The 25,292-nt window shown below is 42.5% G+C and overlaps 2 protein-coding genes across 4 annotated transcripts in view; one reads left to right on the plus strand and one right to left on the minus strand.

Moving 5' to 3' along the window:
• Nucleotides 1-3,045, minus strand: part of PLAA (phospholipase A2 activating protein) — a 41,157-nt gene extending 38,112 nt beyond the window's left edge. Inside the window, exon 1 of one of the 2 annotated variants that reach the window (XR_016224088.1) lies at nt 2,437-3,031. Coding sequence is in view for 1 of the 2 variants with exons in the window: in XM_002708046.6 (XP_002708092.1) it covers nt 2,437-2,585 (149 nt within the window). In the remaining variant the exon portion in view is untranslated. Of the gene's footprint in view, nt 1-2,436 lie in introns of both variants that reach the window. The other variant, XM_002708046.6, reaches the window with a different exon arrangement.
• Nucleotides 3,046-19,223: 16,178 nt separating this feature from the next.
• Nucleotides 19,224-25,292, plus strand: part of IFT74 (intraflagellar transport 74) — a 115,659-nt gene continuing 109,590 nt past the window's right edge. The window contains exons 1-3 of one of the 2 annotated variants that reach the window (XM_002708044.6): nt 19,224-19,475; nt 22,852-22,990; nt 23,879-24,014. In XM_002708044.6, the coding sequence (XP_002708090.3) occupies nt 22,871-22,990; nt 23,879-24,014 (256 nt within the window). In that variant the 5' untranslated portion in view covers nt 19,224-19,475; nt 22,852-22,870. The remainder of the gene's footprint in view (nt 19,476-22,851; nt 22,991-23,878; nt 24,015-25,292) is intronic. The other variant, XM_089317994.1, reaches the window with a different exon arrangement.

Here is a 25,292-nt window from a genome sequence, read left to right on the forward strand (position 1 = left end):
CCCAAAATTCTAAATGTTTACGTAATCCAGATGTCACTTCAGCCTCAGGACATGCTCAGGAAAGATTCAAGGCATGATCTTAAATCTGAAAATATGATTTAAATATGGGTAGTTTTCAAAAGGCTAAGCAACATAAGGCAAAGTTGCTGGAGCCATACCTCAAAACTTAGAAGTTGTGACAGACTTGAGAAATCTGAAGACAGAAGGAGTCTGATACAAAGGCATGTTGGCTGTCTCAGGTCAGTGCACAACCCAAAAATTAATGTCTCTATTCTGAAGGGACTTCAGAGGGTCCAGAGAGACTTTCTGGGTTTTCAATGGGATTTTGTGAAAGACTTAGTCCACTCTAGCACAGAACTATTTCCATCTCCCTAGAACAAAACTCCCCTATCATTCTACTCTCTACACTTAATATGCGGAACCAGAACCATATCAATAATGTATACGAGCAAACAAACTTCATTTACTACTTAGCTCCAAATATTGTATGGTACTCTAATTTTATAAATATACTATGAAATAAAAATTGCCAGTATCTTGGCCTTGAAGACAAGACACTTTTTATAACAATAAATGGTGTGGCTGGGTCATTCTATTCATTATGGCTAAGAGATTAACACTCCGTGACTATGAGATCCTTTAACCTATGCAGTTACAAATAACAAATTAAGTAATTTTATCTGTCTTATCACTCATTTTCTAGCCTTGTGCCTGGCAAAATGCAAGCTCTTCATCAGTGTTAGTTGAATAAATCTATGAATAAGTTTTTTAAAAAGAACATGAGTTAAAAGACAAGAATTAGTTTTCAAATAGAAGATCATTTCAACTAAACGTTGCTTGAAAATGCAAGCACTCCAGCAACTTAAACTCTTGTCAACCTAACACAATTCTACAAAACATGTAAAAGTTTAATGGCAGGATAGATACAATTACAACAGACAACCTTTAGATAGTCCTGACAATGTTAGAAGAGACCTGTAGAGGTCAACTCATCCAATACAAAGCTTGCTTTATAAAACCTAGTCTAGTCTAGCATACTGCAAATGCCTCCGAAAAGATCTACTTCCATGCCCCTTCTCCACCAGCAGCTGACAGACACTTCTCAATGGGTAAATCACATCACGCTGCTCTCCACTGCTAAGTTCTTGAAGGCTCCCACCTGCAGACTCCATGATGTGGCTCTTGCCTGATCTCAGTTCACAGCTCACTCCCTCCTGCCACTTAGGGACTTGTCTTTTTCAAGCCAGGGCCTCTGCCTAGCTCTTTCAGTTCAACTCTACTCATTCTTCCTCCCCAAGGCTCCCAGCTTAATCTATGTGGTCAGTGCTTCAAATGTCAAAAGCACACATCTCTTCAGAGAGGCCCCCTCTTTTACACCTCCCTTCACCCCATTTATTTTCTTCATAATACAGGTGCCAGTTCTTAACTACTTATTTGCTAGGGTTTTAAGCCTTGTTCCTCAGCAGACTGCAAGACAGCTGTACAAACATAGCCAACTTGTCTTCATTTTCCTCTCCAAGATCCAAAATAAACAGGGGGCACTCTATAGTTAGCAATCAACTGATGGATGGCCACCCAAACCCTGAAACCTCCAGTGATGGCAGACTTGCCAAATAATAAAACCACTAACCTCAATTTTTCTTTTTCCGGAACAACAAAAAAAAATCTCTGTTCTGGTTTTAAATTTCCTGCTAAAAACCAGCTAAAATCAGAGCCAAACCCTTGAACTTGGTCTGGACTGGAGGTTAACCTGGTTCTCGACCTTCTTCCCCTCCTGAACCCCTCTGATAAGTCTTTTTCAGGTTAGTACAAGCTCTCTCCTCAAGAAAACAGCACGTCCCCATATGGCAATAAAACTTTTGAGAAGTTTTCACCCCCTGCCCCCAAGACCCTCACAGACCCCCGACTAAGGAACTCTAAACTGGACAACAGGGATGCAGTCAATGCAATTTTTGAGAACTGAAGTGTTCAAAACCTATCGGAAGGAAGACTACAGTAGAACTTCTGGGGGAGAACGAGGACATGCCAGATGCTTTCGCACTTACTCACTTAGGAAGATGCACATGGAATTAGTAAACCTCTAAATCTAGAAGACACTTGGGAGATCATCGTCCGAAAACCGAAGCCCTCCCCCCCCCCCACCAAAAAAATAAATAATAAGAGGCGCGTCCAAGGTCACTCATTTGATTGTGCTCAAGTTAGGACAAGAAAGCCGATCTCGGTCCCCCACCTGGTGTTCCTTCCACTTAAATCTCGCTAGGATCTTAACGTGGAGTGCCCAGAGAGCCAGGGCTCAGAGGGTTGGGAAGGAGCGGGAAGCAGAGGAAAGGCCAGCAAGAGAGGGAAAGAGCAGGCTACAGCAGGGAAGAGACACTCTTCCCACTCGCCGGGAAGCTTGCAACACAGACGGCCGACAGCCCCACTCGCAGCGCTCACCTGTCCGGGGCCCAAAGGCGGGTGGTGCGGTCTCGGGACACCGACACAAAGGCCCCCGGCGGATAGAGGCAGCACACCAGGCCCCGCACGTCCAGCTCATGACCCGGGAGCGAGCAGCTCAGCCGGTACCTGGCAGCGCCGCTAGCCATGGCCAGGGTCTTTCCGGCGCCCGGATCCCGGGCACCGCGCGAGATCAGTCCGCAGCGGAGACTCGGCGTGCTCCAAGCGGCGGCGGGAGACGAGCCTGCAGGTGAGGGGCGCCTGGGGACCGGAAGAGCCCAAGAGCCGGTGCGGAAGGGCGGCGGGGAAGGGGCGCGCCGAGCGGGCCGAGTGACACAGCAACCCACACTTGCACACCGGAATTCATCATCCGCCCCAGCCCGCCATGACGCAGAGCGTGTGCGTCCGGGCTGCCGAGGTCGGCAGGCAGCTAGGGTTCTGTCCCCTCTCGCGCTCGAGGCAGCCCAAAGACGAAGGGGTAAGGACGGCCGGCTGTTTTGACCCCGCCCTCGGGTCCTTTCCAAACTCTGACCCTTTCCTCGTCCCCGCCAAACTGTTTGTTGTAATTCTGCAAGCAGGCGGGGACTACGAGTCCCACAATGCCGCGCGCCAGTGGGGCGTGAGCAGCCAGTGCGCAGAATCTGGATTTTTCAAATCTGGGTCCGCGGAGCTGCGCGCTGTGGGGTCAACGGGGTGGAGTTGCTTGTTGACTTCTTTTGCGGCGTCCATACCAATTTTCCTCAAACCGCCTCTGCAGTCTACTGACATTTTAAACAAGCGGTTTTCCTCCCTCCCCACCCCCCATTAAAACTAGAGACCAGGAAATTGGGGCCGCTTAATAGTTTGCCTTGGTTTCAAATTACTAGTCTCTTTGCCCCCTACCATCAAAGTTAGCAAATAAGTAAGATAGTCCAGTTGTACTCTTTGAAAGTACGCCTACTTCCGGTAGTTTGTTGAAGTGCAGATTCTGATTCGGGGGGTCCCGCTGAGGCCCAGCCGAACGTAGCTCATGTAGTTTTGATAAACCCCAGGTGATGCTGCTTGTCGTCATCCGTCTACAGTGACTGCAAGTGTTTACAAGACCTGTTCTACTTCCAGCTGCTCCCCACCACCACCACCCTTGCATTTAGTTCCACTTCACAAACCCTTATAAATTAATTACAGTTTGCGCTTTTCTGACTTCTCCCTACTGGAAACGCCCACTTCAGGTTTGGAATCACCACTCCTCCTTTTCTTTCTCCAACAGCCCTGAATACCTCTCCCTGAGGAGACTATTTACCACTTTGCTTTTCTTCTAAAGCTCTATCCCCCAGAATGACATATCCAAATTTCAGATCTGTATTTCCAGCTGTTAGAAATCTTAACCTAGGGGCCGGGGCTGTGACGTAGTGGGTAAAGCCGCGGCTTGCAGTGCCAGCATCCCATATCTGCACCGGTTCATGTCCCGGCGACTCCTCTTCCCATCCAGCTCTCTGCTGTGGCCTGGGAAAGCATTAGAAGATAGTCCAAGGCTTTGGGCCCCTGCACCCACCTAGGGGGACCGGGAGGAGGCTGCTAGCTCCTAGCTTTGGGTAGGCCCAGTTCCAGCCCTTGCAGCCACTTGGGTAGTGAATCTGCCTGGAAAGACTTCTCTCTCTGCCTCTACCTCTCTGTAACTCTACCTTTCAAATAAATAAATCATTTTTTTTAAAGGATGACGCAAGGATAGGGTGGGTACTATCATTATAACCTAGAATGTCACATTCTTTACCTGTCAAATTTCAATACTGGTTTATCATGTGTATCCTTCTAGTTCCTCTCTGGAACCAATACAATTTTTTATTTATTTTTAATATAGTCTGCCTTTCAAATAAATAAATCTTATTTTTTTAAAGATTTTATTTATTTATTTGAAAGGCAGAACTAGAGAGAGGTAGAGGCAGAGACAGAGAGAGACAGAGAGGTCTTTCATCCACGGTTCACTCACCAGATGGCCGCAATGGCCAGAACTGTGTCCATCCAAAGCCAGGAACCAGAAGGCAGGAGCTTCTTCTGGGTCTCCCACGCGGGTACAGGGGCCCAAAGATTTGGGCCATCTTCTACTGCTTTTCCAGGCCATAGCAGGGAGCTGGATTAGAAGTGGAGCAGCTGGGACTCGAACTAGCGCCAGTGGAGGATGGCCCAAATCCTTGGGCCCCTGCACCCATGTGGGAGACCCAGATAAAGCTCCTGGCTTCAGATTGTCTCAGCTCTGGCCATTGCAGCCATCTAGTGGGTGAACCAGTGGATGGAAAACCCTTTCTCTCTCTATTTCTACCTACCTCCGTCTATAACTCTCTTTCAAATAAATTAAATAGGTCTTTTTTTAAAAAAAAAAAAACAAAACTGTATTTGAGTTATACAAGTTTCAGATATTTCATATATACAGATTTAGGATAGTTTTAAGAGCATGGGGCCGACACTGTGGCTTAGTGGGTAAAGCAGCCGTTTGCGGTGCCAGCATCTCATGGGCACTGGTTCAAGTCCTGGCTGCTCCGCTTCCGATCTAGCTCTCTACTATGGCCTGGGAAAGCAGTGGAAGATGGCCCAAGTGCTTGGCCCTGCAGTGCGTGGGAGATCTGGAAGAAGCTCCTGGCTCCTGGCCTCAGATCAGTGCAGCTCCAGCCATTGCAGTCATCTGAGGAGTGAAGTAACAGACGGAAAATCTCTCTTTCTCTGTCTGTGCCTCGCTGTAATTCTGCCTTTCAAATAAATAAGTAAATCTTTTTAAAAAGGCATAATGATAGTACCCACCCTATCCTTTCTTCATTCCTCCTTCCCTCCCATCTTTGCTCCTTGTTTTTAATTTTTACAATGACATACTTTGAATTTACTTTATAATCATGAACTTAACACAATTCAACAAGTAGTAAGCAGAAAAACACTGTTCCGCAGGAGTATAGACAAGGGCTATAATCAAAAATCTCTGGGGCCGACACTGTGGTGCAGTGGGTTAACACCCTGGCCTGAAGTGCCGGCATCCCATATGGGCACCAGTTCTAGTCCCGGCTGCTCCTCTTCCAGTCCAGCTCTCTGCTATGGCCTGGGAAAGCAGTAAGAAGATGGCCCAAGTCCTTGGGCCCCTGCACCCTGGTGGGAGACCCAGAAAAATTTCCTGGCTCCTGGCTTCGGATCCGCGCAGCTGTGGCTGCTGCAGCCAATTGGGCAGTGAGCCATCGATGGAAGATCTCTCTGCCCCTCCTCTCTATATATAACTCTTTCAAATAAATAAATATTTTAAAAAATCAAATCTCAAAATGTCAATACTGCTTATCAACTTACTTTTTGTACTCTGTATATTGGTTACCAGAAATCAGAGTAAACATGTGATATTTGTCTTTTTGGGACTGGCTTATTTCCCTAAACATGATGATCTCCATTTTGTTGGGAAAGACAGGATTTCATTCTTTTTACCAGCTGTAGTAGCCCATTTTGTATATACCATAATTTCTTTATCCAGTTGATGGACATTTGGGTTGATTACATAGCTTAGCTACTATGAGTTGAGCTGCTATAAACATAGAGGTACAGGTAACCCTATCATATGCTGATTTCATTTCCTTTGAGTAGATTTCCAGGAGTGGAATGGCTGGTTCATATAGTAGATCTATTTTCAGATTTCTGTAGAATCTCCAGACTATCTTCCATAATGGCTGCACAAGTTTACATTCTCACCAATAGTGTTTTAGGGTACTTTTCTTCCCACATCCTTGACAGAATTTGTTTTTTTGGTTTTGGATGATAGATATTCCAACTGAGGTGAAGTGAAACCTTGTTGTGCTTTTTATTTGTGTTTCCCTGATGGCTAGTGATATGAGCATCTTTTTAATTGTCTATTGTTCATTTCTGTTTCATCCTTTGAAAAATACCTGTTCATATCCTTAGCCCATTTTTTAACTAGATTGTTTTGTTGTTGTTGAGTTTCTTGATCTCCTTACATATTCTGGATATTAATCCTTTATCAGATGTATAGTTTACACATATTTTCTCCCATTCTGTCAGTTGTATCTTTACTTTGTTGAGTTTTTGCTGTGAAGAAGTTTCTTAGCTTGATGTAATCCCATTTGTCTATTTTTGCCTTTAGTGCCTGTGCCTCAGGGGTCTTATCCAAGAAGTCTTTGCCTATGTCAGTGTCTTGCAGTGTTTCCCCTATGTTTTCCCCCAGTAATTTGATGACTTCAGGCCTTAGATCTCTGATCCATTGTGAGTTGATTTTTGTATAACGTATAAGGCAAAGGTCTTGTTTCATATTTCTGCACATAGAGATCCAGTTATCCCAACACCATTTATTGAAGACACTGTCTTTTCTCCAGAGAGTGATTTTATCTCCTTTGTCAAAGATTAGTTGGTTGTAGATATATGGATTAATTTTAGGTGTTGCTAGTCTGTTCCATTGGTTGATGTGTCTATTCTTATGACAGTAACAAGCTGTTTTGATTATAAATGTGCTGTAATCTGTCTTTTTTTTTTTAACTTTTATTTAGTGAATATAAATTTCCAAAGTGCAGTTTATGGATTACAATGGCTCCCCCCACCCCAGATCTTCCCTCCCACCCGCAACCCTCCCCTTTCCCGCTCCCTCTCCCCTTTCATTCACATCAAGATTCATTTTCAATTCTCCTTATATGCAGAAGATCAGTTTAGTATATATTAAGTAAAGATTTCAACACTTTGCACCCACATAGAAATGTAAAGTGAAAAATACTGTTTGAGTACTAGTTATAGCATTAAATCACAATGTACAGCACATTAAGGACAGAGATCCTACATGAGAAGTAAGTGCACAGGGACTCCTGTTGTTGACTTAACAAATTGACACTCCTGTTTATGGCATCAGTAATCACCCTAGGCTCTTGTCATGAGTTGCCAAGGCTATGGAAGCCTTTTGAGTTCACCGACTCTGATCATATTTAGACAAGGTCATAGTCAAAGTGGAAGTTCTCTCCTCCCTTCAGAGAAAGGTACCTCCTTATTTGATGGCCCGTTCTTTCCACTGGGATCTCACTCGCAGACATCTTTCATTTAGGTTGTTTGTTTTGTTGTTGTTTTTTTTTGTTTTGTTTTGTTTTTTTTTTTGTTTTTTTTTTTTTTTTGCCAGAGTGTCTTGGCTTTCCATGCCTAAAATACTCTCATGGGCTCTTCAGCCACATCCGAATGCCTTAAAGGCTGATTCTGAGGCCAGAGTGCTGTTTAGGACATCTGCCATTCTATGGGTCTGCTGTGTATCCTGTTTCCCATGTTGGATCGTTCTCCCTTTTTCATTCTATCAGTTAGTATTTGCAGACACTAGTCTTGTTTATGTGATCCCTTTGACTCTTAGTCCTATCATTATGATCAATTGTGAACAGAAATTGATCACTTGGACTAGTGAGATGGCATTGGTACATGCCACCTTGATGGGATTGAATTGGAATCCCCTGGTAAGTTTCTAACTCTACCATTTGGGCCAAGTCAGCTTGAGCATGTCCCAAATTGTACATCTCTTCCCTCTATTATTGATATTCTTATATTTAACAGGGATCATTTTTCAGTTAAGTTTCAATACTTAAGAATAACTGTGTATTAATGTAATATGTCTTGAAAGCAGGTATTGTGATATGTCCAGCTTTATTTTTATTGTTTATGTCTGCTTTAGCTATTCAGTCTCTTGTGATTCCATATAAATTTTTGGATCAGTTTTTCAGATCTGAGAATGTAAGAAGTCAGAAAGCTTAATAAGCAGTCAGGTTGGTCCCAGTGGAAATTTAGGGTGCAAAATGCTTGCTTTCCCCAAAAATTACCTTTATCAAGGTTAAAAGTGCCTGCCCCATTTCTAGGAATTTCCAGTTTTACCATGAGAATAGCAGCGGAGTGGTGATTCCTTCCTTCTGAGCTCCCAGTTAACTGTAAAACAAATTAGAGGGGCTGGCACTGTGGCATGGTGGGTAAAGCCACCGCCTGCCATGCCAGCATCTCATATGGGCGCTGGTTTGAGTCCTGGCTGCTCCACTTCCAATCCAGCTCTCTGTTGTGGCCTGGGAAAACAGAAAATGGCCCAAATCCAACCACCCATGAGGGAGACCCAGAAGAAGCACCTGGCTCCTGGCTTCGGATTGGCCCAGCTCAGGACGTTGCAGCCATTTGGGGAGTGAATCATCTCCCTCTTTCTCTGCCTCTGCCACTGTCTAACTCTGCCTTTCAAATAAATAAATGAATCTTTTTAAAAAAGTAGGTGTCTCCTTTTGATGTTTTATCATGAGCACGTCAGACAGAGTATAAACTTTACAAATCAGGTCTTTTGATGGGTTTGTCCCCACCTTGTACTGATTGACAGTTTCTTCTCCAAAACTGTGCTTAAAAATCCCACTAGCACTTCAGCTCTTGCCTCTCTTAGAGCCCCCCTGCAGGCCACTATGGCTGCACGTCTCTGACTTAAAATAAATCTTACTTTAAATACACCATGCTTTTTTCTTTGCCTTGTCCCCTTGAGGTAATCTTTTCTCCACTGTTGTTTCAACCCTGACAAGAAGAATGTCTTTGGTATTTTGATTGGGATTGTACTGAATCTGTAAATTGCTTTAATTGGGAAGACATTAGGTTAAGACTACTCTCGCTCCAAAGTCCAGCATAAATATAAAACAAAACTGAAGCTTAACCAAGCAGAAACTGCCACACTAACTTCTAAATGGGCACTTTCCTCTTTAACCAGACAAATTTATTTTGTTAGTATTGCTTCTAACACTTTATCAAAGTTTTTCCCTACAATCCCAAGATGGAGCCCAAACTGCTTGTAGTTTGATTCAATTCTTCAATGACTATCTGCTCAAATGAACTTTTTTAAAAAAAGGTTTATTTGAAAGGCAGAGTTACAAAGATGCAGAGGCAGAGAGGCCTTCCATCAGCTGGTTCACTCCCCAAATGACTGCAAGGCTGGAGCTGGACCCATCCGAAGCCAGGAGCCAGGGGTTTCTTCCAGGTATCTCACATGGGTGCAGGGGCCCAAGCACTTGGGCCATACTCTACTGCTTTCCCAGGCTATAGCAGGAGCTGGATCAGAAGTAGAACAGTTGGGATTTGAACTGGCACCCATATGGGATGCTGGCACTGCAGGTGGTGGCCTTTCCTTCTACTCCACAGCATTGGTCCCTCAAATAAATTCTTCATGATTTCAGTTTCTCTCTCCCTCTCTCACCACCCCTGCCATATACTTTATTTGAAAGGCAGAAAGAAACAGAGATCTTCATCTGCTACTTCACTCCTGGAATACCCACAGCAGCCAGGCTGGCCCAGGCTAAAGACAGGAGCTTATAACTCCATCAGAGTCTCCCACATTTGTGAGAGGGACACAAGCACTGTAGCCATCATTTGCTGCCTTCCAAGGTTGCATTAGCAGGAAGCTGTATCAGAAGCACAGGAGGTCAGGACTTAAAGCAGGCATCCCAAGCAGTATCCTAACCTCTGTGCCAAATTGGCACACCCAATATGTCATGTTGATTAAATTAGCTAAGAAATAATTTAACTGCATTAAAGTAATATAGCAAGTACATAATGGAGCAGTGACTGAATTGAGGTTCTCTGAACATTAAACTGGGTTCCTGGTACTTTTTTTACCTAATAATTTATAAGTTAAGCAATTCAACAATTTAAAAACATTAGATTCTTTCAATTGTCCATCTGCATGTAAATGACAAATTCTGGATCTACCTCTTAAACTCTGAGGGCATGAAAAAGAAAGTTCCATGTTTGTCATTGGTTAGAGACAATATACGAAATAATTGTACAGCCAGACATTAAATTAACATTTTAAATTAACATTAAAATTTGTAAATTGAGGTGTATAAAATTAAATTAACATTTAAATTAAAAATTTAATTAACATTAAATTAACATTTATTTTTTATTTTTTAACTTTTATTTAGTAAATATAAATTTCCAAAGTACAGTTTATGGATTACATTGACTTCCCCCGCCATAACTTCCCTCCCAGCCGCACCCCTCCCATCTCCCGCTCCCTCTCCCCTTCCATTCACATTAAGATTCATTTTCAAGCCAGCGCCTCGGCTCAATAGGCTAATCCTCCACCTTAAATTGCATTTAATAAAACTGTTAAGCCAGAGATCTCTGAAATAGAAGAGTTTATTGGGAAAAGAAAAGAGTTTATCGAGCTGTTACTGATGCCATCTAGAGAAGGACCAGGTCCTGGAACAAGCTCCATAACTACAAGCAGCAAGACTAGAAATTATTTGGAATATGTCCATTGCACCTTGGAGCCAAGAGCATTTTTATAATGAAAATTTGGGGAAGGAAAGCATACATTGTTTACAGTGAACCTGCACTGGCTATCAAAGCAGGGACAATTTGGGGATAAGGAGGACAATCTCTAAGAAGTACTTGTTCCTTTGTGGATGACTTGAGTTAATTGTCTGGAAAATGTATATCTAAGCAGGAAGAGCTGGCATCTGAAGGTTGTGGCACATGTTTGGGAAGGTGTATGAGTCTTCCATTACTTTCTGCTGTTAACTGATTAATTTCCTTTTCTCTCCCTCTCTCTATCTTCTGGCCCTTGTAATTAAATTTAGAACATTTCAGAATTTTTCTTTTATCATTTTCTAATCTAGCAAACATCATAGCTTAGTCTAACTTACCTTAAACATGCTTAGAACACTTACATTAGCTTACATTTTGGCAAAATCATTTAACACAAAGGCTATTTTATAGTAACAAATTTAATATCATCATGAAACACTGGCAATGCAGTACATTTTATAGTACCATCATTTGTTCTCATGATCCCATGGCATACTGGGAGTTCCAAGTGCTGTCACTGCCCGGCATGCAGAGAGCTTTATACTACTTATCATTAGCACAGGAAGACACCAACATTCAAAATTGGAAGTACTGTTTCTAGTGAATGTGTATCACTTCTGCACCACTGCAAAGGTGAAAAATCCTAAGTCAAGTTATCAGTACCCAGGGACTATTATATATATGACAGAAAGTATTATAAACATTTTGGCAGAAATGATGGAATTTTAATATTTCCAAGGTCTTTCAAAGTTAAGATTAAGACTGTATCCCCCCTCCCCCAAAGAAAAACAAATCCATTGGAATACAAGGAAAAAAGTACAAAATGTGAAATATGAATTCCATCTTTGGGGGGTTAGCAGCCTCTGAATCACATTGTGCTTCCTGGCAATGTGGAAGATTAAAGAAAATGTTTCAAAGTGAATATTTGTTTCAACCTTTCTTTTAAAAATAGCTGTTAAATCAGATAGTTGGTCTCAAGCTTTTGATGTCCAAAGAGAAGAAAGACATTCTCCTAGTGCTAATACATTTGATCAGCTTTTTTCTGTTGCTAAACATCTAATATTATCTTTTTTCATATTTTTGAAACAGTCAAGGTAACTACATAATTCACAAAATAATGGCTAATATGAAATTTAGTGATTATCTTTACTTTATTTAAAGGTAAACAAAATAATATATCCCTCAGTTTTTTATTTATTTATATAAAGGGAACAAATTTCATGTAGTTCATATATACAGTTATTAACGACATAATGATGGCCGGCGCCGCAGCTCAATAGGCTAATCCTCCGCCTGTGGCACCGGCACACCGGGTTCTGTCCCGGTTGCTCCTCTTCCAGGCCAGCTCTCTGCTGTGGCCCGGGAGTACAGTGGAGGATGGCCCAAGTGCTTGGGCCCTGCACCCCATGGGAGACCAGGAGAAGCACCTGGCTCCTTGGTGTGCCGGCCGCAGCGTGCCGGCCGCGCCGGCCATTGGAGGGTGAACCAACGGCAAAGGAAGACCTTTCTCTCTGTCTCTCTCTCTCTCACTGCCCACTCTGCCTGTCAAAAAATAAATAAATAAATAAATAAAAATAAGAACATAATGATACTTCCTACCCTACCCTGTCTCCCTCATTCTAGGATATAGAATGCAAATTTTCAAACACTAGCCAATCAATTTTCCTCTCTGGACGCACTGTTATTGGTTTATTGTTTAATTCCTGAGGATTATTTACAAGATGTAAGAAAATATTAGCCTTGAATACTTCTTCTTGCCTTAACCATATGTTATATCTTAGATAATTTTCCATAATGTAGGGGAAGAAAACTTATCCTGTACCCTGTATATGGGGGCCTGCAAATAAAACTGACAAAAGATTAACAGGAGATAAAACTGAATTTCATAGATACGAGAGCCAAGAAAAGAAGCAGCTGGCTCATCAAATGGTTAAACTTGTGAGTATATACTTACCTTTGTAGGAAAAAGGAGAGGAGATAAATGTTTTTTTACAAATAGGTTTCTTTAGGGTGGACAAACGGAATTTTAGGGGAGCAGAGAAGACAGTCTGCGGTAGGGGCCAACATTGTGACATAGCAGGTAAAGCCAATGACTGTGATGCCCGTCTCCTGTATTGCCGCCAGTTCGTGTCCTGGCTGCTCCACTTCCGAACCAGCTCCCTGCTAATGGCCTGGGGAAAGCAGTGGAAGATGGCCCAAGTGCTTTCCAGAGAAACTTGGAAAATAACTTCTGGCTCCTTGCTTTGACCTGGCCCAGCCCCAGCTGTTGTGGCCATCCAGGGAGTGAACCAGCGAATGGAATATCTTTCTGTCTCTCCCTCACTATTTTTTTAACTCTGACTTTAAGATAAAATAAATAGAGAAAGAGAGAGAGAGAAATAATGTTCCTCTATACAGGGATGAGCAGTCTTTCCGTCTTCTTCAGGGCTACAAATTGGGATTTATGGTGGCCTCATTTCCTAGAATTTGCTCCTTTTAGTCATATAAAGAAAGCTCTGAGGCCGGCGCTGTGGCTCGATAGGCTAAACTTCGGCCTGTGGCGCTGGCACAGAGGGTTCTAGTCCCAGTCGGGGCACCGGATTCTGTCCCGGTTGCTCCTCTTCCAGTCCAGCTCTCTGCTGTGGCCCGGGAGTGCAGTGGAGGATGGCCCAAGTGCTTGGGCCCTGCACCCATATGGGAGACCAGGAAAAGCACCTGGCTCCTGGCTTCAGATCAGTGCGGTGCGCTAGCCACAGCGCGCCAGCTGCAGCGGCCATTGGAGGGTGAACCAATGAAAAAAAAAAGGAAGACCTTTCTCTCTGTCTCTCTCTCTCTCTCTCTCATTGTCCCCTCTGCCTGTCAAAAAAAAAAAAAAAAAAAAAAAAAGAAAGCTCTGAAGGCTTTTTTTCACCCTTCATTTGTGGGATCTCAAATGCCTTCAGTTTAAAATAATCTTGATGCTAGTTCTGGGAATTCAAATGGGGCTCAGAATATCAAAACAGAGAATTCTTTCTATTGTATTGTTCTTTAGATCTTTCTATTAATCTTCACTAATTCTAGGGGCCAGCACTGTGGCTTACTTAGTTAATCCTCCACCTGCAGCGCCAGCATCCCATATGGGCACCGGGTTCTGTCCCGGTTGCTCCTCTTCCAGTCCAGCTCTCTGCTGTGGCCCGGGAGGGCAGCAGAGGATGGCCCAAGTGCTTGGGCCCTGCACCCACATGGGAGACCAGGAGGAAGCACCGGGCTCCTGGCCTCGGATCAGCACAGCGTGCTGGCGGTAGCAGCCATTTGGGGGGTGAACCAACGGGAGGAAGACCTTTCTCTCTCTCTCTTTCACTGTCTAACTATCTGTCAAATAAAAATAAATAAATAATTTTCACAAATTCTAAATCAAACATCGATATAGCTATTTCTTTGGATCACAAAGAGAAGTATGTCTATTATATGACTACTGTATTATCAGCATACAATTCCATTGTGATTTCCTTTCTTTTGAGGCTCCTAGGAGAATCCCTTTTTCTTTTTTTTTTTTTTTTTTGACAGGCAGAGTGGACAGTGAGAGAGAGAGACAGAGGAAAGGTCTTCCTTTGCCGTTGGTTCACCCTCCAATGGCCGCTGCGGCTGTCGCGCTGCGGCCGGCGCGCTGCACCGGCGCACTGCGCTGATCCCATGGCAGGAGCCAGGTGCTTCTCCTGGTCTCCCATGGGGTGCAGGGCCCAAGTACTTGGGCCATCCTCCTCTGCACTCCCTGGCCACAGCAGAGAGCTGGCCTGGAAGAGGGGCAACCGGGACAGAATCCGGCGCCCCGACCGGGACTAGAACGCAGTATGCCGGCGCCGCTAGGTGGAGGATTAGCCTATTGAGCCGCGGCACCGGCCAAGAATCCTTGTTTTTAATGACCAAATTTTATATAATTTATGATTGTGGCATTATTTAATCTGTATCCTTAGATTTTTCCTAATCTTTTGCTATTAAAACCCTGTACAGACTAATAATCTTGAGTAGGAACATATGTATTCCATATGTATGAATTCAATCTGATTATATACTGAATTCCTAAAAGTGAATTGCTGGGTCAAAGGCCATGTACCTTTGAATTTTTATAGCCATTTTCTTTCCATAGACTTTACCACTAGTATATCAAAGTTCTTGTTTCAGCTGATATAAAATACACTACTAGGCTGATTAATCTTTCACTATTTTTCATTAGAATATCTAATGATGACACCCCTGAAAGTTTTATGTTCTAAAATAAATCTATTAGCTGTTTGTTACTAAAATGAAACATCTGAGAAAGCTAGCTTCATAAAGATAAGTAGTTTATTTTGGCTCACAGTTCCGGTGTTCACAGTCTAAGATCGGCTAGCTCCACTGGTTTACCCTTTGGTGATGGAATTCTTATTGGAAGACAGAACATCGTATAACAAGAGACAGGGGACACATATATCTATTTAAATCTGTGTAAAGCAGGAGTGGAGAGCCATTTGTCTGCCAAGTACCATTTGGATATTTATAATGTCATTCATAGACCATACAAAGTTATTAACTTAAATATTAGCCTGCTGTACACTTATTGAATTGAGTCCTGCCTATGGTTATGTTGGCAGGGCCAGATCAGATGATTCTGCAGGCTTTGTATAGCCCATGGGCCGAACATTTTCCACCCCTGGTATAAAGCCACCAGAATTCAGTCATAGGTGCCCCATCTTAATGACCAAATGCAATATCATCACATCCCAAAGGCCTCACCTCTGAACAACATATTTGTATTAAATTTCTCCCATCATAGAACCATTAACTTATGACTTGGAATTTACACTCCTGAATGAATTTGGAGCCAACCTTTGTTCAAATCATAGCATCTACAAACATACTGCAGAAGTGTGTTCATGATATTTTGTTAATGTTTTTCCTCTTTGGGCCCTGGGATGCTTGGCTATCTTCAGTATTTAAGTAATATTCTCTTGGTTAAACCTTACTGCCTCAAGGAAACAAATAATCAGTTGGACTGTGGGTTACATAATAGCCTCTAATTAACTGAATAAATCTTGCTTCCTCTCACTGAGAAATTTAATATGGGACAATAATCTGGCAATGGAATCAGAAACCAAAAAATCCATAGGGAAAAACTAGTGCATGGTCACTAATGAAGCAGCAGAGGTCCTAGATAAGTAGCAACAATGAATAAATATATTATGAGTAAGCAAGAAACCTTGAGATAAAATAAATACAAAATAGAAGATGAAACATTTTCTTGAAAATAACTGGAATAGTAGAAACAAAATCAGAGAAAAAAAGAAAAAGCTGAATCATACTGTCTGGATTAAGTAAAGTCCACTTCACAGAACAGTGGTGCCTGGCCTTTGATTCTGAATTTTTTTTTTTTTTTTTTTTTTTACGATTTTGAAATATGTGGTAGCTCATTGAGGCTCAGCTGCCTGGTTATTTGAGGTTAGGTTCTTGGGACTTCACTGCTACCTTTAGATCTATTTGTGTAAGGAGTGCTGAAGCACTCATTGTTCTATGGAGATACTCAGGATACAAAAATAAATATGTTGCTGCTCTCAATGAATGCATGGCTTTGTGGTAGTAACGTACAAAAAACAAGGAAACAATGACAAAATTTCTCTCCTTGACCAAACCCTAGCTAGGCTCCTCTAAGTACACTTCTTGACTAGGCGTCAACCTTGGCCTACAAAGACTTGAACTAACACTGACACTGTTTATAATAGTTCAAGGCCACATCCCTAGGATGACCCTACTCCACTTGAAGTACTTGCCTGAGAAAATAAGGCTACGAAATAATTTTTTTCCAGAAAACACATCAAGATATGGCTCCTTTCTATCTATGGGAGGGTGGGAACCCAACTTAGATAAGCACTGGTTAACAAACCTAAATGGGTTTCACATGGACCAACGTCCTATTCTAGAAAAATTAGTCATGATACTTGTGTCTTAGTCCATTAGTCTGCTATAATAAAATAGCTTAGACTGAAATTTACAACAGAAATGTATCACTCACAATTCTGGAGTCAGGAAAATCGAATATCCAAGGGCCAGTAGGTTCTGTGTCTGGTGAGGTTTCTCTGTTTCATAGATAATGACTTTTGCTATATCCTTCCATGGCAGAAAGAGCTGAGGGGTTCCAAGAAGCCTGTTTAACAAGGATTCCATTCACAAGGTCTCTGCCTTCCTGACCTAGTCAGCTTCCAAAGGCCCCCAGGTCCCAACACCAGGACCTAAGGGGCTGGACTTCAACATATGAATATTGAGAGGACACATATATTCAGACCATGCGCACTTGCTAACAACAGTAATGTAGACATATTCAAGAGAGGCCAGCAATAGGTATAGGGACTACTGCAATGGAGTTCACAGAGACTGAGCTCAGCTCTGATTACAAGCAGCATAGGCAAGTGGAAATTTATAGCTAAGAGCAGGGTGAGGGTCAGTGGATGGAATGTTACTAAGAAGAACGATCATGGGTAAAGGGAAAGTCTTCATAGACAAACTCATCTCTTGTTGAAAATAGTACAAGGTGAAAAGATATCGAAAGTGGTCAGATATTAGGGAAAGGAAATTTTTGCCAAACTCACTTAGCAGGATTCTTGCTCAGACTTGATTTTATAGGACAGGGAAGGAAGATTAAGTTGAGCATACACAGAAAGGACTGAAAGGAACATGACTAAAGCTTTGGTCAAAGGAGAGAATCTTTTTGTAAATTTTTAAAAAGATTTTATTTACTTATTTGAGAGGTAGAGTTACAGACACTGAGAGAGACAGAAAGGTCTTCCATCCACTGGTTCACTTCCCAAATGGCCAGAGCTGTACTGATTGGAAGCCAGGAGCCAGGAGCTTCTTCTTGGTCTCCCACATGGATGCAGGGGCCTGAGTACTTGGGCCATCTTCTACTGCTTTCCCAGGCTATAGCAGAGAGCTGGATCAGAAGTGGAACAGCCGGGACTGGAACCAGTGCCCAAATGGGATGCCAGACCTGTAGGCGGAGGACTAACCCACTATGCCACTGTGCCACAGTGCCGGCTTCTTTGTAAATCTTGATATGTAAATCTTGATCCAACTAAGTACTTGCTCAGCCACTGCCTTTCCCAACAATTTCATTCACCCTTTAAAATGTCCAATCACTTCTGTACTAATCAAGTTTTAATTCAGTCCATGTTGGACTCTTTTCCATTTTGTAACAGTGTATGAGCCTTACTGATTAAAATCTGTCCTTGTGGGGCTTTTGGCCTAGTGGTTGAGACAATAGTTCTGACACCCACATGCAGTGCCTAGGTTCCATGCTCGTCTCTGTCTCCTGACTTCAGGTGTCTGGAGCCACTGAGGATGGCTCAATGATTGGGTCCTTGCCACCACATGGGAGACTTGGGCTGAGTTCCCAGCTTCTGGCTTCTACTTGCGTACCATCTGTTGGGTGTTTGCTTGTGGGCCAGCAGATGGAAGCTGTCTGTCAGGTGTCCTGCTTGTGGTTTTCATTCAGGTTTGGGGTGGTTGCATCAGATTAGATTGGAGAATCTGGGAATCAAAATGCTCATGCCCAGGTAGGAAGGAAGCCTGTGACAGCCAGTGTAAGTCACTCTTGGTTCCCGTGGTAAGGTTGGGATGGGGGTAGGTGAAGAACTGACAACCGAGCTACAAAATGACTAGCAGGAAGACAAATGTCCATTACAGTCATTCCTGAAACTATTTTACAAACCGCCATATGACATTACTTCATTTATATTATACTGATTTTAAATTCCACAAAGGCAGGAATTTAAGAGGATAAATCTGAATGTAAATAATATATGCAAGTTGGAAATAAGATATAAAATAATGTTAAATATCTCAATATGTATGCAAGTACTTTAAGGTCTCTCCATATGAGGACTAGGAAAATGTAAGCTGAAAGCTATTTTATTAGATAAGTGAGATTGAAGTAGTTCTTAAATCACTTTAAAATCATTTTATCAAAAACACTTTCCACTTAACTCACAGCCTCCCTCATAAATCTGAATCAAAAGAACTCTGATGGAAGGAAGCTGAAAGACAGGAAACTTCCAATAAAATTAATAAAACAGATGGTGACAGAATCGCATTCATGCTCATTGTTGTGTATGTTATGCAGTCCTAACAGGACGGGAAACTACAATAATTAAGAATAAAGAGACTTTACAAGGCTGCCTGCCACCAATAACTTCAAACCACTCTTCTAAAAGTGTAAACCATTACAGGGCAGCAGATGTGAGGTTACATAGCAACGTAACACGACCTGCCAGTTAATTCGGTCAGCAACACAGAGGGTGCTCTAATTATCTAGAAAACCGGAGCGTTCAAATAAATCGTTCCGTTCCGTAGCCAGCCTGCAGCTTTACATTTCTTCCAGAAAAGAACTGAGGTATTAAAAAAAAAACAAAAACAAAAAAACAAAAACAAAAAAAACCCTCAGTTCTCAAATATCGCGAGAGCACTATGCTCTTTCTCAGCTCGTCGCTACCGGTGGCGAAAGCGAAGGGCTGCCCAATCGGGAGGCGGGAACTTCTCCAGCCTCGCCCCCCGTTGCCGGGATACGCGACGGCGCGCGTCGCCTAGAGGGTAGGCCTCACGGCCTAGGAAAGCTGCGGGGTGAACCAGGAGCCGCGAGCGGGTGACTGAGTGTGCGGGGCCGGCTTGTGGGTTCTGCTTTAGTGGCCGCCTCAGAAAGAGGTTGGAGCGCCCCGAAGCCGTGCAACCGCCCTCTTTCCGCGCCGGCGGAGGTGAGAAATCCTAGATCTTACCCTTTCTTCCTGCGGTGATTATCGTTTGGAGATGCTGATCGCGCCAAACAAAACAAATTCGAACTCTTGGGTGCTTAGCTGTTGTGTTCAGGCCCTCATCCAGGCCCAGAAGTCCCCAACTGTAGTCGGGCCACGGGTGCAGAGACCTCTAGCAGTGCCCCGAGGAGACCCGCCAAGCTGAGCCGGAGGGTAGGGTCCGGGAGCCTCCGAGAGAAAGCACCCTCTGGGCGGAAGGGTTTCAGTCAAAAGCAATGGATTTCTGACCGTTGGTCACAGTGGAAAGGACTTAGCAACCTTCCACTTAACAAGTCTGGGAAGATTGTTTCGGAAGGATAACGATAGTGATAGGTACTAGATGTTTCGCATGTAACATCTGTACTTTTCAAAGCTGCAAGGTGGAGCTCACTGCCACGTCTCTATTTTAGAGTTGAAGAAACGCCTCCTAAGTGAGGTGCCAGGAGTAAACAACTGGTAACTGCCCCCATCTTTCTGCAACTAACGGCCAGGCTGCCCCTCTGATTGTTTTGATAACCTTGGAGATTGCGTGAATATAGGATTGAAGAACCCTGCAGTTAGCAACATTCCTTGCTAGTGCCTCTGCTGCTCTCTTGACCCCTGTTGGGGCTGGTCTTTGCTCTCTTACACTAGTTTTCTCCTCTAATGTGTGGTCTGTATGTATTGACATTTCCAGGATAGAGTCTTGGGCACTGTTCTCTTTTTCTCCATATTCTTTCTCTAGCTCATTGTAAGTTTTCTGCATGACTTGTAGTAGGACATAACATTTTTACACTGCAGACCACTATACAAAAATGTTTAAATTTATATAAACACAATATAAAAAGTTAAGGAAACAATACTTATCCTTCCTATGATTAGTGAACTCTTTTTTCCCCCTATGTTTAAAGCATATTGGTCATAACCTGCCAAAATGTTTTTTAAAACTTGTGGTGACTCTCAATTTGAAAATAATGCTACTCTAAATTGTTGGTAAAATGTTTTATATAATATTCTGAATAAAAGAGTGAACTGGCAAACTGGGAGATAATAAATGAATTAAGGAGATAGTTTAATGGGTGGTGTGGTGAAAATAAAGATGAGAAAAGGGAGTAGCCATTTGGTAACAGCAGTTGACACCTTTTGAGATGCCTTACCTCCCTTTTGGGAGTAGCTGAATTCAAGTCTTGGCTCTGCTCCTAAAATCACTGAGTCTCTGCCACCTGGATTGAGTTTCCAGTTCCTGCCTTTGGCCTGGCCCCTTCCAGCTATTTTGGGCTTTTGGGGGAGTTGGCCTGCAAATGGGAGTCCTCTGACTGTTTCTCACACTGTGTCTCTGTGCCTTTCCAATAATATTAATTAATTTATTAAAAAGATGAGATTAAGGCTAGAGAAGAGTAACTGGTTAAGATGTTTGAGATGAAGTATTTCTAAATGATGACAAGTTCCTGTCTGGCCATAGCTATGAAGGCCTGAAATGTAATTAAGATGTTTACTAAAATTGAGGTCAGGGAACTGTTGAAGGTGGAATATTATGTACTAGATCTAATATCCAAAGGGAAATCACCCAGGGTAATTTGGGATTAGAATGGAGAGGTTGTGAACTAGCTTAAAAAAAAAAAAAAAAAAAAGACTCCGGTAAAGACAGAGAAGTTAGGAGGTCACTAGGTAATAGCAACCAGGAAAGACCCAAAGCAATATGGTTCCATTCTCTGGTCCTCAAAGGACGTGAATCCTGTTTATTTATTATTATTCTTTTTTTTTTTTTTGACAGGCAGAGGACAGTGAGAGAGAGAGAGAGCCAGAGAGAAAGGTCTTCCTTAAGTTGGTTCACCCCCCAACGGCTACAGCATCCGGTGCACCGGGCTGATCCGAAGCCAGGAGCCAGGTGCTTCTCCTGGTCTCCCATGTGGGTGCAGGACCCAAGCACTTGGGCCATCCTCCACTGCCTTCCCGGGCCACAGCAGAGAGCTGGACTGGAAGAGGGGCAACCTGGACAGAACCAGTGCCCCAACCGGGACTAGAACCCGGTGTGCCGGTGCTGCAGGCGGAGGATTAGCCTATTGAGCCGCTGCACCAGCCTCTTCCAGGTCTTTAAAAAAATAAACAGGATTGGGGCTGGCGCCCTGGCGCACTAGGTTAATCCTCCGCCTTCAGTGCTAGCATCCCATATGGGCGCAGGTTCTAGTCCCAGTTGCTCCTTTTCCAGTCCAGCTCTCTGCTGTGGCCTGGGAAAGCAGCGGAGGATGGCCCAAGTGCTTGGGCCCCTGCACAGGAGACCGGGAGGAGGCACCTGGCTCCTGATCAGCATAGCTCTGGCCGTTGCAGCCATTTGGGGAGTGAACCAACGGAAAAGGAAGACCTTGCTCTCTGTCTCTCTCTCACTGGCTGTAACTCTACCTGTCAAATAAATAAATAAAAATCTTAAAAAAAATAAAGCTGGCGCCGCGGCTCACTAGGCTAATCCTCTGCCTGCTGTGCTAGCACACCGGGTTCCAGTCCTGGTCAGGACGCCGGATTCTGTCCCAGTTGCCCCTCTTTCAGGCCAGCTCTCTGCTATGGCCCGGGAGTGCAGTGGAGGATGGCCCAAGTCCTTGGGCCCTGCACCCCATGGGAGACCAGGAGAAGCACCTGGCTCCTGGCTTCGGATCAGCACGGTGTGCTGGCCGCAGCGCGCACATGGTGCGCTGGCCTCAGTGGTTTGGAGGGTGAACCAACGGAAAACGAAGACCTTTCTCTCAAACTCTCTCTCTCTCTCACTGTCCACTCTGCCTGTCAAAAAAAAAAAAAAAAAAAAAAGACCTGGAAGAATGTTGTAAAAGTGACACTGGGGCGCAAGGAGAGTGTTGCCTCCTATGCTTTGAAATTGTGGGACAGGAACTTACTAAAATAAAATAGCCTTCCCTAGAAGTTTTACCTTGGGTAATTCTGGCTTCTGTTAAGGTGAAGAGTCAAAGGAAGTATTTCTAGCAGAGACTGAGAATATAAAAGAGTTAGTCATAAACCAGAAAACAGAGACTTGATTGGGAAAAATGTTGGATATGTCAGAAAAGAGAAAACAGAGTATTTGGATATGTCAGAAAAGAGAAAACAGAGTATGGCATGATAACTAGAAGGACTTGTATTTTGATAAGAAAATAGGATTTGAGGGAGGAATGTTGTAATATATGATCCCATAGTTCTAAATAGAGCATTAATGTCGAATTTGAACAAAATTAAAGGAGGCTTGGCTTTGTAGTAGTACCTGCAATGCCAGTTTTCAAAACAAATCTTTGTGAATTAAATGTTTAAATGAAGGATATTATGGTGTCTTGCTGTAAACACATCAAAGGAAATTGAAATATTTATTGTTTCCAAACAGTGGATAAAGTGAGTAAACAATGGCAAATAATCACAAACCTTCAGCAACTCGCCCTGTTTCAAGAGGTGGAATTGGGTTGACGGGAAGGCCTCCTTCTGGAATGCGACCCCCATCAGGAAATATTCGTGTGGCAACTGGAGTAAGTTTAAAATTAATCTGTTGAATTCTACATATTTTCTGATAGAAGTTGGAAATCCTCTCTATAATTAGAGATTCTACTTTGTTCTATAAATACAGTATATATGTTATTTTGGAATGCATCAGCAAGTATAAATGTGGAAGAATGTTTGAAAGACACTACTGAGGAAAAGGAACACTATTAAAGTGGATGCCTGGCCTTGGTAATCCTCAAATTTATTTATTTATTATTTTTTAAAAATATTTATTTATTTATTTAAAAGAGTTACACAGAGAGAAGAGAGCCAGAGAGAGAGAGATAGTTCTCTCTGTGCTTATCCAAAGTTAGGAGCCAGGAGCTTCCTCTGGGTCTTCCCATGTGGGTGCAGGGGCCCAAGGACTTGGGCCATCTTCTACTGCTTTCCCAGGCCATAGCAGAGAGCTGGACCTGAAGTGGAGGAGCCGGGAGCTGAACCAGTGCCTATATGGGATGCTGGCACTGCAGGTGGCAGCTTTTACCTGCTATGCCACAGTGCCAGCCCCCTCAAATTTATTTTAAAGAAGGAATAATTTTTTAAAAAAAAAGAAGCAGTGATTTAAGTGGAATAGTATATTGGGCTAGAATCAAATGAAATTGGGTAGACTGCACCCATATGTGAGACCCAGAGGAAGCTCCAGGCTCCTGGCTTCAGTTGGGGAGCCAGCTGATGGAAGATATCTCTCTCTGTGTGTCTCTTTCTTTATCTCTGTAACTCTTCCTTTCAAATAAAATAAATTTTAAAAAATCAGTAATATTTTATAAATTGTGTAGAATTCTGTTTTTTTTTTCAAAAATTCTCTTTGCAGTCCTACAGTAGTAAAGGTGTAGTGCTTTTTCAGTTTACTGAGTGTAATCTCGTTTGTCTTATAGATGCCACCTGGAACAGCAAGACCAGGTTCTCGTGCAGGTCCTATGGGGACTGGTGGAGTTCTGTCATCTCAAATCAAAGTAGCTGATCGTCCTGTGACACAACAAGGATTGAGTGGAATGAAAACTGGGATGAAAGGTATCTATTTTAAGAAGATGGGCATATTTTATATAAGAAATACTATAGTCAAAGTCAAGTCAAAATTAAAGCATGTAATTCTTAATCTTTGATGCACAAAATTTTTGTGAAGTTAAATAGCAGAATTAATGTAAAAATATGTTGCAAACCAGAAAGTTACATACATATATAAACTATCTTAGCCTTTATTTTTCTGAACATAGAGTTTTACTGTGACTTTACTATAACTGTAACTTGAAAAAATTCCAAATAACTTGAAGAAATATTCAGGATACACATTAGATTCTTAGTACTAAATAGAAATATTCTGAAATACTCTTAAATAGTTTTCATGTCAAAAGGACACTATTAAAATGTGTGTGTATTTACAAGAAGTGAATCAAGATAATTAATACTTCATTGTAAATACTGCTTAAGGAAATGAGACTTAACACGTAGATGTATACTGAATATGATTAAAGCCCTTCATGTGTTTAGAAAACAGAACAGTACATTATACGTTATGTTTTAAAAATTTGATAGGTGAGTATATATAAACCAAAACTTAATGAATTTTATATAAAGCATTTTTTGTTTTCTGGTATTAATGACAATATGAGGGATAAAGATATTCTGCTGGCACAGAATTACTTATAAGACATCATATTGGGAGCTGGCAATATGATGTAGGAGATTAAGTTACTGCCTGTGATGCTGGCATTCCACATGGACGCCAGTTTGAGTCCTGGCTGCTCTACTTCCAATCCAGCTCCCTGCTAATGTGCCTGGGAAAGCGGTGGAATATGGCCCAAGTCCCTGGGCCCCTGCACCCACTGGAAGACCTGCATGAAGCTCTTGGATCCTGGCTAAATTTAACCTGGCCCAGCTCTAGCCTTTGCAGCTATTTGGGGAGTGAACCAGAGGATAGAAGATCTCTGTCTCTCCCTCTCCTTCTGTAACTCTGCCTTTCAACTAAAATACATAAATCTTTTTAAAAAAGATATCATATTACAGTTAGCATTTTGTATCCATGTATTCTATATCCACAGATTGAACCAACTGCTGATAGAAATTATATTTAAAAAATTGTATCTCTGTTGAACAGATACAGTATAATTTTTGCTTATCATTATTCCCTAAATAATACAGTATAATAACTATTTACATAGCATTTATGTTGTATTAGGTACTGTAAGTAATGTAGAGATGATAGGGGAGGAGGTGCATAGGTTACGTGCAAATACTACACTGTTTTATATGAAGGACTTGAGCATCTACAGATTTGCATATCTGCAGGGT

This window comes from Oryctolagus cuniculus, chromosome 1 (genome assembly GCF_051225735.1).
Source record: "Oryctolagus cuniculus isolate XC-2025 breed Fujian yellow rabbit chromosome 1, ASM5122573v1, whole genome shotgun sequence".
Lineage (NCBI taxonomy): Eukaryota > Metazoa > Chordata > Mammalia > Lagomorpha > Leporidae > Oryctolagus > Oryctolagus cuniculus.